Below are 12030 nucleotides of genomic sequence, written 5' to 3'. Positions count from 1 at the left end.
TGATATGTATTACCCCTTACAGCACAGGCAACATCATCCTAACTTGATGGATTAGCTATTAACATTTCTACATATCTGCTTCTCTCAAACTCCTCTAATACCATTGTCGAGTATTACTCTTTTCTGGATCTGAATTATATTAGACTATTCGACCCCTACTTGTCACTCTAGGCGACAAGTATGACATGCTTCTTATACAGGTAAGAGGTCAGATTTTGACAAAGTAAGCGCATTACCTTTACATGAAGAATAGGGAATTGGATTGTGGCGAAAACCGCGACGTGCTTGTAGTATACCCTCTGGGAGAAGTAGACGCATGTATTCAATTTACTGCGATGGTGAGAAGTTACAAAGCCCGCTAGCTGGAAACATAGTCAAGACGGCAATAATTTATGCAGCAACAACTATGCACCCTCGTTCAACATTCTAGCTCGGCAGGGGTACACAGCCCTCGCATCCATCATATAACTTGCTTTGTCTTCCCTTTACTCTGAAACATGGTTGAGTGCTGTGCTGTGTAATTCCGGTCCGAGCCGCATGCTGTGATTTCTAGATGGCCATGTACAACCATTTACTCGACGACAGAGGGCAGAGAGAAAAGGACAAAAGCCCTTTTGGAGAGCTGCCGGCAGCCTAATTCACGTTCATGTATTCACCAGTGTGGGAGCACGGTCTCTGGCAAAGGCCCGTCGTGACAGGCACAAGCTTCGAGCTTTGTTTTGCGGATATCGTAGCAATGTCGCACCAAATTGGCAAGTGGGGAGACAAGTGTGGGCAGGGCTGCCATGTGGTTGGCCAATCCACCCCCCCTGCAAATGGGTTGCAGTTCCAACCATCAGAGTGGAAAAAAAAAAAAAGGTCCTGTGCCTGGCAGTAGCCGAACTCTGTTTGCGTGCTAGGAAATGTTTCCGGTGGCAGAATTGTGTTGCTTTGGTAGCCATTGCTAGGGCATTGAACGACAAAAAAGCCTTTCTTTACTCGGGCAACACCTTCTGTTGGTACATTGACATCCTTTGATCCATGGCTGAACCCAATTGAGTTCTAATTCCGAGCACATTCACACACGCAAGTCGTTGTTGGAGGAGGGAGGCTTGTGACAGCGGGGTAACATTGCTTGCGACTACTGGATTCTCAAACCAGCTTCTGCTTGTACAGCCACTTGGAGCTTCCCAGCCCCGAGGCACAATGCAGTAGTACCCCAATGTGCCGCGCGGTCGCCGCCATCGGAAGTATCGGGGCAGTACTAGTACCGTAGCAGCGTAGACCTGTGAGATGATACTGTATGTAGTAGCGCAGAATTCTGCAGTCATACATCTGGGTAGCATTGCCCTGGTTTTGCAGCGTGATGTAGAAGCACTCGTGCAGTGGTGCCTTTGTCTGGCAAGAGACTGGCAGGTTTTTGGCATATGAAGACGAGAAGGGATCCTTGCTCTCGGTATATAGCGGAAGGAATATGGAAAAACTCTGCAATGGATGGCCATCTGATTGGCGATCCCAGATCCAAGCACCTGCAACGACCTCCACATGAATCCTTTGATGCCCTACCAACTCCACCTTTTTGACAAGTTCCGTCTTGCCGTCCGGAATGGGATGGAGAGGGATGGGATGATATTGGGGAGGGTACCTGTACCTGTACCTGTACCTGTTCCTGTTCCTGTACCTGAGCTGTAGAGAGTGTCACAACAGCAGAGAGCCAATGAGACCAAGTATAGTAGGAGCCGTGGCGTTTGGGCAGCTCTGCGAGCTATTACTGCATCCGATCAAGTATCTTGATGAGCCAATTTGTACCTGCAAGGCGCAGCAGCCGTCATCTCAGCTCGGCCAATTGGCATCGTCTTGAATGAAGCTGCTTTCTCTCTGCGGCTTGGTGTTGAAGGCACGCAGCTCCGAGCATACCGTGGGCTATCATGCCTGCCGCTGGGCTACATATCACAGAGCGACCAAGAGCTCAAAGTACCAATAGCATCAACTTTACATGTCCTCATCGTAAGCTTCAACTGATGCCTACAAGCAGCTTCTAGCCCCATGCAGACGTGGACGCCGACGCTCATGCAGGCCGAGAGCCGTGTCGGGACCGCTGCCCACACGATATGGAGGCGCGGTATTTTCAAATTTCTGCGTACCTTGCATTAGATCGAACCGCTGGGAGGGCTGGGCAGGCGTGCCATTTGTCAGGGCCACGGCTCAAGCCCTTGTCAAGCAGCTTTTTTGCATGGCCTTCCCGGGCCCAACAGAAAAGCTTGAGTTTGCTTGCTGATGGGCCGATTTAGCCCGAGGAGGGAGGGAGGGAGGGGGTCTGTGCAATAATGGAGTGGATGGAGTGGAAGAATGAATATGATGTTGAAAGATTGGCTTGGGGGCCAAAGAAAGACAAAGGGAAAAAAAAAGAGAGACAACCATCATAAAAGTACCTGCACTATTTACTGTATGTAAGAGCTGTGGTAGAAAAAAAGGCAAAAAGTAACCGACACCTGCAGGATTCGAACCTGCGCGTGCGAACACAATGCCTAAGATACCAATTGATAGCAGGGCATCGCCTTAACCACTCGGCCAAAGTGTCTACGGTTGCTAGTGTCAGTACTATCCTATAATATGAGGGCTGCCAGCAAACAGTTGTACCCAAGTTCTCGTCTCACAAGGAGAATCAGCAGCATCTATCAAGATACTAATTGGTAGCTGAGAAGACACTCCTTGTATGTATAGTGCTAAGAATGCCTAATCAAGAAGGGCAGATTTTGTTCAAATCGAAAGAACATGAAAATGGGCACTTGTAATTACCTGATGCCACTAATTCGCTGACACTCAGCCTCTGACGGAGGGGGCTTCCATCAATAACAGCAGCCTTTTACGCGCGCAAAAAAAGACCTACAGCTGCACAATGCTTGCAACCAACCCGCATCAATCATAGGCCGCTAGAGTGCCCAATGATGACTCGATAGAAGGAAAAATTTTCATTCTTTATTTATTTTTTTCAATTTCCATCCGTCTTGATTCGCCTCTTCGGGGTATTATCTCTCACATCCTTGTGAAATCTTAGCACAGAAAAATGGAAAACTTTTTTTTCTCGTCATATTCGACTAAAAACTCGCTGTAGTAGCGCTGTAGAGGCCACTGCCGCTCCACTGTGGCTGGAAGCTGAGGGGGACCCGGTGCTGGAATTTTGATTTTTCCGCAGATGCTCAGGCTGGCGTCTCCGTTATCTCCCCGTTTTTAGTCCGGCTTCTAACGGTCTTCTGTCACCGAGTTTGGCACGAGCTTGGTGCGAATTGTGGATGAAGACGACCGTTTTCCACGACTAAAGATGGCTAGAGATATCGCCGTTACATACTAGACCTGGTCCTCTACTAATCCCACCATATAGACTAACTGCGAGTCGATAACGGCGCTCTTCGCTCCACCCGGCTCTAGCGGCTATAAATAACCACGAAGATGTGAGTGGCTGGCTGCTAAGAGACCAACCTCGATCGAGCTGTGTGATCCGGTCCGGCCAGCTTACAGTATGCGGATCAAGAACCCAGCAAGAAGCAGCAGAAGCGGCCTGTGCTGGCATCCAGCCTGCTGTATTGATGGGCCAATCTGAGGACTGCCAAGTGGCAGCAGAAGCTCCTCCGTGGCCTCACGCAGATGCACAGCCGTAAGCGAGAGCACCAACGTCTGCCTCTCACCGCTGGACATGGGCCGACTTGCATCGAACTGGAACTCTTGTCTTCCATTCCGCGAGGCTCTCGCAGACGCTCCGCCGAAGTGTGGCGAGTCCTAATTCGCCGCTGCTGCGAGATAGCATGCCCCACAGCCTCTCTATTCGCGACGTGCTGTACTTGGACATGCACTGGGGACGGATGGCCGTTAGTTGGAAGGAGAAGAAAAATTCTGCAGCAGCGTCTCATTGCACCGGCGCATTGCATTTGTGTGCGTCTTCCATAGGGCGAACCATCAAAGCTGTGGATCGTCGGAAGTCCTCCCGCTTTGCGAAGCGATGTGGGCTCCTTCTAGGTGGAGGGATCAATGCCACTTGGCTGGTTGCGCGTCTTGCTTGCTTGCTTCCTGTGTCCACCGTCGGTACGAGGACATGTGCGATTCATTAATTCCAACATTTCGGTGGTGTGCTCTCGGCAATTGGCCTTTCCGGGCTCGGGTAAACCACTCGTACGTACATGCATGATATTGTTTCAGGTCACAACATGGCTGGATAAACGTCTTCCACTGAGCAGGCGAGATGCAGATGCAGCTCTCAAAGCTGATTACAAGCGGGCATGTATGGTAGCAGTATCACTCATGCTCGTACACATGTAGTAGGTGGTACAGCATGTGCTTCCCTCCCTTTTGAGCTGGGATGGAAAAGTGTGACCACCAGCATGTGAAATCGTTCCAATCACCAACGATGTTGGGACGATAAGAGCCTAGTGTCAATTGGCACCGATGGAGCTTGTCGAATTGGCTTGATATGCTCTCCGATGAGTACAATCTCCGTGCCAGTAATACCTAGAATACGGCTACGAGGTGTAACAAGCCCTGACATTGTGTTTAAAGACGAATACTTTACCTGCCAGTAGTTTTCCAAAAGCTACAGGCAAGTGTATCCGAAACGTTTGTCCTCCAGCCCAATGATCGTCAAGGCATAGTCTGGCGCTATAGGACAGCCGGAGCTTCATCGACCGATCGGTATGATGGTTGATCAACAGGATCGTTGGGAGCTCAGATGGAAAGCTGCTAAACTGCCTACTTCATAGCTTTGGAGCTAGAATAACGCCAAATTCCTTGTTTGGTGCACACATCCCGGAAGATGGTGGGCTGGCAATGAAGAGTTTTATGTGCTAAAACGCTCCATCGCAGCAAGTAATTGGGATGCTGGTGAACTTTCCCGCGGCAATGATGACGACACCATTACTCTTGTGCTTTGTGCAGAATACGAAGAGAATTGGAGTAGTTGAGGTAATTGTCATGACTTGGCAGCTGTGTGCTGTCCCCCACATGGTGCGACCTTATCATGATTGTTAGTGGAAAACTAGGAGAAGATGCATTGGATGGTATACAAAGCACATGATGGAAAGAACAAGAACAAGATACCTGATACCACAATTCAATTGAATGCAATATAAAAAAATGAATCAATATTGTCAAAAGCGTTTCTTGGACATTTTTCAGCTCTAATTAATCGTGAAAAACGACAAAAAGAATAATCTTGACCGAGACAGGGGTCGAACCTGCAACCTCCTGATGTACTTAATCGTAGTCAGACGCTCTGCCATTGAGCCACACGGCCTTTGATGTTTGGGTGACTCGTAAAATCATTCAAACAGCTATACGCTTCCACAAACGCACTCGTCGACGAGGAGATGAACATTCAACTCCGTGTCCTCATAAAGAGTTGTGGTTTGATATTGATAAAGGTGTGCTGACTTTTCTTTTTTCGACCAAGATAAAATATGAGATTGTAGCAGAGATAACTACTCACTGTGTAGCACGTCTCTTTGACTTTAGGTGGCGTAAGTACATGGTTGATAATGCCCAACAGCTGTAAGTCGCTTGATGTCAATTGTGCAATGCATCTACAGTTGTGCTGTACACAGTATTCATATTGGCCGTTATAATAGAATGAATATTGGCCTCTCTGCAGTAATCTCACGGGAAATACCAAGGTCATTCCATCTGTAACGTGAAATATTACTTACTGTCGCTAAAGATATCGTATTCCAAGTGTTTTCAACATACGCCTCTATATCACCTGTCAATCTCACTTACAAAACTAGCCAATAAATCAAGTCCAACCATGGAAATCACAAGCTTCGTTCGATCACTACATCCAGCCAGGCCCTATATCCAGCAAACATCCTCGAAACGCTAGGATTGCCCCATCTCTCACAGACCCTCCTCAACGCCTCATACCGATCCCTCACATACTTCTCTCTAATCGCCATGCTCCGCGCCTCATCGCTCCATCCATAGACAACACCCTCCCCTATCGCAGCACACAGCTTCTCCAGACAAACAGGGCACACGTACGGCGGCTGCCGCTGTGCCTCCTCCACACTGCCGCACCCCTGCATCGCGCACGCAAAGTACACGCAGTGGTCCAGCCCCAGACAGTGACACAGCTCATGCGCCATGGTGATGGCAATCCTTCCGAGCCACTGGGCTGTTGGGGCTTCCGACGGGACGCTGCTTTCGTGACGGACAGTACCACTAGTCGCTTTTATTGCCGCGTGTAAAGGGCCGCTGTTGTGTTTGCGTCGGACGGGCTGCGGTTTTGTCGTGTAGCTTTCGAGATGGCAGAGCTGTTTGATGTAAGCTGCGCAATGTGAGGATGGCCATGCGTGACCATTGTCCCTTGGCGCACACAAGGGCTGGTCTCGGAACTTGGAGACGGCTGCGATGCGACTGCCTCCGTATGCTCGCCCCGCGCAGAAGATGTCCCCGTCGCCTTCGTACATGTCCTGATCTAGTAGTATCATGATGGAATGTGCGTCAGAGGGAATGTTTTCTGCCAGCGCATCTAGTACATCGTTCAAGTTGACTTGCATAGGAGATACCCCATCTGGTGAGGCGCGGCAGCGAATTCCAAAGAGCTCTTCGCTGGGAGTCCTGAGACCAATGCGTTTCTCTGTATTCGAGCTTTTCAAGACGGCACCCTCGTAGCTGTCCCATTTTTGCCAGTGAAAGGGCTGTTTGAAGATCTTGACGTCCATGCCGTAGAAGAATGCCGATAGATATTCAACAATGTCCCGTATATCTGGAGGGCTGACTGCCTCCGTATCTTGTTTCTTTGCTGAATTTCTAGAACTACAGACGGACCATGCCTGCATCTTGGACAAACTTTTCTCAATTAAAGGACTAGACACAATGTAGATAGTTTTCCTCTCTTGAGTCACCGGGTTCCTTTCCTCTTCATCCCTCCATTCGTTAAAGTCTTGTGGCGGCGACTCTGGGTCTTCAGCTAGATCGTCACCAGGAAGAACCAGTGGTCCCGGAAAGGCCATTTCATCTTCGACGAGCTCTTTGCAGGTTAGGAGCTCTATCTCTTTGAGAACGCGTCCTTCTTGAGTTGCCGCCGAGATGCGTTGTCTCTTATTTGGACGTTTAAATCCTGCTTTAGACGCGTGCGGTGAGACGTCCAAGTAGAGGGATGTGTGTTTGCAGGCGTCTTTTGCATCAGGGTTGGTCATGTCTTTTGGGCGTGCCGCGTACGAGCCTTGGCACAAACTGATTCGAAATATATAATTGATCACTGGTAACAATTTGGCATTGGGAAATAATGTGTTTTCTTTCGTTTTTGTAGAGTCCATGCTGTATAAATGCATCCTTGCGCTGATTGGCTTGGTAAAGGTCTGACGCCCCAAAGTAGCGCTGCTGCCTATCTCGAGTTTGAGCTAATAACAGGAGGCATAGGCGGTATGCTCAAGACAACGTCTTATTTAACCTTGGACTAGCCAATGTTTTTTTATATTTTCTTGAATTAACTTGCAAACAGTTACAAAAATCACTCTCTGCCCCTCTACATGGCCTTCTGTCATTCTAGGCATGGGGCAGCTTTAAGTCAACACACCATGACTAAGATTCAGACGTTGTCAAGCATCTAAATTGTTTCGTATCCAACACGCGAGATTAAGTTTGAGAATAACCCTTTAAACTCCATCTTCTCCATTATAATTTAATCATACACCATCTTCAAGACCCGGTAGAATTTTTTCGCGTGTAGCATCTCTGCCGTAAGTTACCCTATACACTTGGGCTTTTTCAGAAGGCTTCTATGGGGCTATTACTGTATTGGCGGTGTTAATACAATATCAAGATGCAAACGTTTTTGTCAGAAAGAACGTCTTATAATCCTTTTCCTACACATCCAATGACCAAGTCTTAGGTGTCATTACCATCCTGCAACTTGGCAATTGTTAATAAATGCCAAGATGCTGAGCGTGGGATGATCTGCCCTGGACTTCTTGGCTTTAGAGCTGCCGTTGCGCCACATTCGGCGCCACCCGAGGTGAGAGGCAGCAAACGGCAACGGCGTGATACTATTATCACTAACTGAAACTATATCTTTTGACTTTGAAGATCTGAAATACGAATAAACATGAAATCTTATGAACAAACTTTCAAATGGGTAAACCCAGGCCGAATACGTCTTATTGCTCTAATGTTACCGCGTGTAGATGAGCGTGAGGCGATTAATGCGAGAGGCTGACATTTGTGCCGTACATGCCATTTTCATAGATTCAAGTTCGCCGACGTCCCAACGTAGTAACCACAACGTAGAAACGATTGATTGGCAAGAGAACAGCTAAAACTTGCGCACTTTGCGGTGACAAGAATCGAATAGCTGAATGGAACCGCCATTTGTTCGTGTCTCAGTCTTGAGTGAGTTTCATATCCGGGATAACCGGTCGCCAGCCTCAAGCTTGAAGTATGCCCAACCTATCCATAACTACCACATAGAAGACCAATGAAAGGCCAGTAAGCGAGAGCTATGCCGTTGATCGCAATGCATGCTAGCAGTAGTCAAATTGATCCAAAAAGAGATGGCTTTGTAAATTGCAGTCTCAAAGAGGGTAGACAGACTGAGTATTACATACTAGTCAAAGATATTCAGGAACCGGTTATTTGGGCCGGGTAAGTGTCAACCCCTTTTCTCTGCTTCTCTGACGTCGCTATTCGCTCGTACAAGCTGCTGTCGCCGCCGTTGCTGGCACTATTTATGTTGGGTTATGTCTGGCCCCATACACGCATGTCGATCAGGTGGAGAGCTGTGATACTAATAGGAGCTCCCTCCGACTGCCGGGAAAGTCGGCCAGTCGCTTTTGTATAAAGAGCACCGTTATGCTTGCAAAGACATGAATTTGCTTTAAATGCTTTCTAATCTCAACAGAGCCCATACTTGTAGACCTATATGAAGGAGAATTTGATAGCCATATTGATGGTTGGCTTGATAAGAGCGCTGAGAGCTTTCTCTTGCGGGCCCACCACAGTTGCCGAAGGTTGGTGGCCTCTGATCAACTTATACTATCAATCGAGCATGACTCGATATCATCCTGGTAAGGCACTTGAAATGGCGTTTCCAATTCGCTCATCTATTCAATCATGTTACCTCTTTGGCCCAGGCTAGCCTCATGCTGTTGGCTTTAAATCTTTAGCGCCCAGCACTATGGAAGTGTCGATCGCGGGGCATCTTCTGGGGTATGAAGCTCTCGCCACAATTCCTCTTGAAGAAGTGTTTCATCCAACATCATATGACTCTCAATCCTCGCGCATTATGGTTGTAAAATCGATTCCGCAGTTTAAATTTCTACAACTATTCTCCCGCGCATATTGCATAACTCAACCCCCAAATTGTTCTTGCTCCTATGTGTAGATTCAGCGATCGCCCTTGATCCCTGACGAGCTGGGAAATTAGCTATGTAAAGCTACCCACCAAGCTACCCACACATGCTACTAGGAACAGAAGTTGCGATCTTCAGTTGAGCCCTTTGGCACTATGTCATACCGTCTAGTTGACGACTCGCGGGCTGCTTAGATCGGCAGATTGTGAGACTAACCCACGAAATGTCGTGCCATCCCTGATGTTTGGATACCATGTTGCTACTGTCAAGAGTCTAGCCGTGGGCTTGCATCGCGGCACTATGAGCCTTGATACCTAAGCGAGCTTGTCAAGGAAGATCTCAATAGTAATTGTGAATTTCTTGGGTTCAGGCATGGCCAAGCTTAATGTTATGACTGCCGATCGAAGAAGATGGTATAGGAGTACACTGTAGCGGTGTATCAAAGAGCAGAGAGGTTGAGAGATATAAAGAGGACTGCTTCGCCCACAGCTTCTCGTTGCTTTTTCTCATCAACAAGCAACTCGCTTTCAGTCACTCTTTTGCACAGCAAGCCTACAACTTCAGAAGTTCTCAACTTCAGTCACTCCTTTAGTTATTTTCTCACTTCCAATACCGCCAAAATGCGTTTCGGACTCGCCGCTGTTTTCCTTGCCACCATTGTCGGCACTGGTCTCACTGCCCCTCTGGCTTCCCAGCGACGCTCTCTCGTTGGTGACGTCGGCAACCTTCTCGGAGGCATCACCCAGGGCGTCGTTGTCGACGTTGTCGTCCTTGAGACCCAGCTGGTCTCTCTGCTCGGCCCCATCGTCCAGACGGTAAATAGAAGTTGACTAGTCACATTTCATGATGCACCAAGCTAAACATTGTATTTTCTAGATCGAGTCTGCTCTTCCTACCGCCACCACTCTGGCTTCCAAGCTTGTCAGCCTTGTTGATGGCGTTGGCGCTCAGGCCACCGATGCTCTTGGCCTGAACAACGTTGTCCAGATCGTTGGTGAGGCTATCGCCATGGTTGCCCAGGGCGTTGACTTGAACGCTGTCAACGCTTACCTCAACGCTGCTACTGGCGGTACCATTACCAGCCTTGAGGCCGCTCTTGGCATCAACAACCTTACTCAGGTTCTTGGCCTCTAAATGTGATGAGGCCTATTGGGGGATGCAAAAATCGACATCGGTTTTTGGGCATAGTATTTGCAGTTACGATTCTTGTTACCTAGCCTTATTTGCAATATACGAGCATTTTGGAGGTGTCTGGCGATTGAAGATACCCGTTTCCTAGAACTTTCTTCCCATGATATCGTGATTCCCACCCCTTTGCGTCTTGCAGTCTCATTTAAATCCACGGAGATTCGCATGGAGTCCCTATCGTGAGGTAATGTGTTGAACTGGCAAAATCCCCTTGTGGCAGGTTTCGTAAAAACTCAAGTAAACCGTTCTTAAACTGGTATTCTAAATGTCGTTTTGTGTCGTTTTGACTGCTGTTTTTTTTTTTTTTTTTTTTCTCCGGATTTGTGTTGCGTGATTGCATACGGATTACGCTAAATTTGAACTGCTGTCGCTCAAGGGCCAGATTTAAGTGTTGGAAGTCAACGTTGAGAGAATACGGGATATCCATATCCAGCGGAATTAGTATATACTAGGTCTGAAATCATGACTTCCCTAGAAGTACTTTTTGTGGAAGTGCTTGGACGCCCTGCTGCTGCATAGCCACCCGAGTGTCGTGTACCTTGCGGTCAATGACCTTGAAGTCAAACACTCCGTCGAGATCTGCGCGAAACTTCAAAAGCTGGTCTTGCGCTTTCTTGATCTCATCCGGTTTATTGTCCTGGACGACATGCGCTTTGACCTGTAGTATCCACCGACTCTGCATATCAACCCGTGTCAGGGACCCCCAGGCTGGCAGACTTGATTTGGGTCCTGAAGGAGCTGCTGGCATGGTTGCAAGGGGAACGTAGTCGCCGATTGGGCCGACAAAGTAGTGCCTAGTTAAACAGAACTCGATATCATCACGAAAGAAACGAAACGTCTCTTCCACCGTTTCTGTTTTGAACCTAGACTTTATTAGACCATGGCAGAAATTAACCAAAAAGACTAAATACTGACTGATAGTTGTTTTCCTGAAGTATAGACGGCAGCTTCCTTTGTTCCCAAAGCTCAACTTTCTTGCGCTGGGTAAGAATCGGCTGACCACGAGGAGGATCTGGAAAATCCGTCCATCTCAGTATGCCTGGGACGAGATTGAGATCGACTGACTCAGCCTGGGGGCCTAGGTCTCGGTCTTTCAGGATTTCATAGCGAGCTTGGAGGACAAATGACTGGCGAGAGAGATTCTGATGTAATTCCTTCCAGAGCAGAGCAGAGTCTTTGCGCATGGGCTTCTCAAAGGAGCGTTGATTGGTGATGCCAGATGGTCGGGGAGGGCCTTGAAAATAGAGAACTCGGCTCACAGATTCCCATGGCTGCATCGAACAGAAACCGCTTAAAACGGCGAGGGCTGTATTGATGTCGCTGTCCTCGACCAGTGCGGTGAGGAATAGCTCGTACATGATGAAGCAAGATTGTACACTCCAGCAATAAATTGAGGATCAAGTTGTCTCCGAAACCAAAAAAACTCGGAATTTTATCGGTTCAAAAGCGAGAATTCGGTTGAATCATAAGGTGATCAAAGCATGAAATGTCGATTCGTCGACGTAAGCTCTGAAATGCCGTAGCAGTC

General features: G+C 48.1%; 3 protein-coding genes and 2 non-coding genes across 5 annotated transcripts; 1 reads left to right on the top strand and 4 right to left on the bottom strand.

Moving 5' to 3' along the window:
* Nucleotides 1-2465: 2465 nt before the first annotated feature.
* Nucleotides 2466-2560, bottom strand: TrAFT101_010626. Its single transcript has one exon. It is a non-coding gene; the product is annotated as a tRNA-Ser (tRNA).
* A 2623-nt stretch (nucleotides 2561-5183) lies between these two features.
* TrAFT101_010625 lies at nucleotides 5184-5263 on the bottom strand. Its single transcript has one exon. It is a non-coding gene; the product is annotated as a tRNA-Arg (tRNA).
* A 413-nt stretch (nucleotides 5264-5676) lies between these two features.
* On the bottom strand, nucleotides 5677-7163 carry TrAFT101_010624 (uncharacterized protein; the record flags this gene model as incomplete). The annotated part of the gene is made up of 1 exon (XM_024901357.2): nucleotides 5677-7163. One exon carries the CDS (start codon nucleotides 7161-7163, stop codon nucleotides 5778-5780), a length of 1386 nt encoding a protein of 461 aa, XP_024755455.2. The 3' UTR covers nucleotides 5677-5777.
* Nucleotides 7164-9525: 2362 nt separating this feature from the next.
* Nucleotides 9526-10667, top strand: TrAFT101_010623 (uncharacterized protein). The gene is made up of 2 exons (XM_024909023.2): nucleotides 9526-10129; nucleotides 10191-10667. The coding sequence occupies exons 1-2, from the start codon at nucleotides 9935-9937 to the stop codon at nucleotides 10446-10448; spliced, it is 453 nt and encodes a 150-aa protein (XP_024755454.1). The 5' UTR covers nucleotides 9526-9934; the 3' UTR covers nucleotides 10449-10667.
* A 295-nt stretch (nucleotides 10668-10962) lies between these two features.
* TrAFT101_010622 (uncharacterized protein) lies at nucleotides 10963-11860 on the bottom strand (the record flags this gene model as incomplete). The annotated part of the gene is made up of 2 exons (XM_024904573.1): nucleotides 10963-11365; nucleotides 11418-11860. 2 exons carry the CDS (start codon nucleotides 11858-11860, stop codon nucleotides 10963-10965), a joined length of 846 nt encoding a protein of 281 aa, XP_024755453.1.
* Nucleotides 11861-12030: the final 170 nt, after the last annotated feature.

Source organism: Trichoderma asperellum, chromosome 6 (assembly GCF_020647865.1).
Source record: "Trichoderma asperellum chromosome 6, complete sequence".
Lineage (NCBI taxonomy): Eukaryota > Fungi > Ascomycota > Sordariomycetes > Hypocreales > Hypocreaceae > Trichoderma > Trichoderma asperellum.
This window is presented reverse-complemented; position numbering and strand designations above follow the sequence as displayed.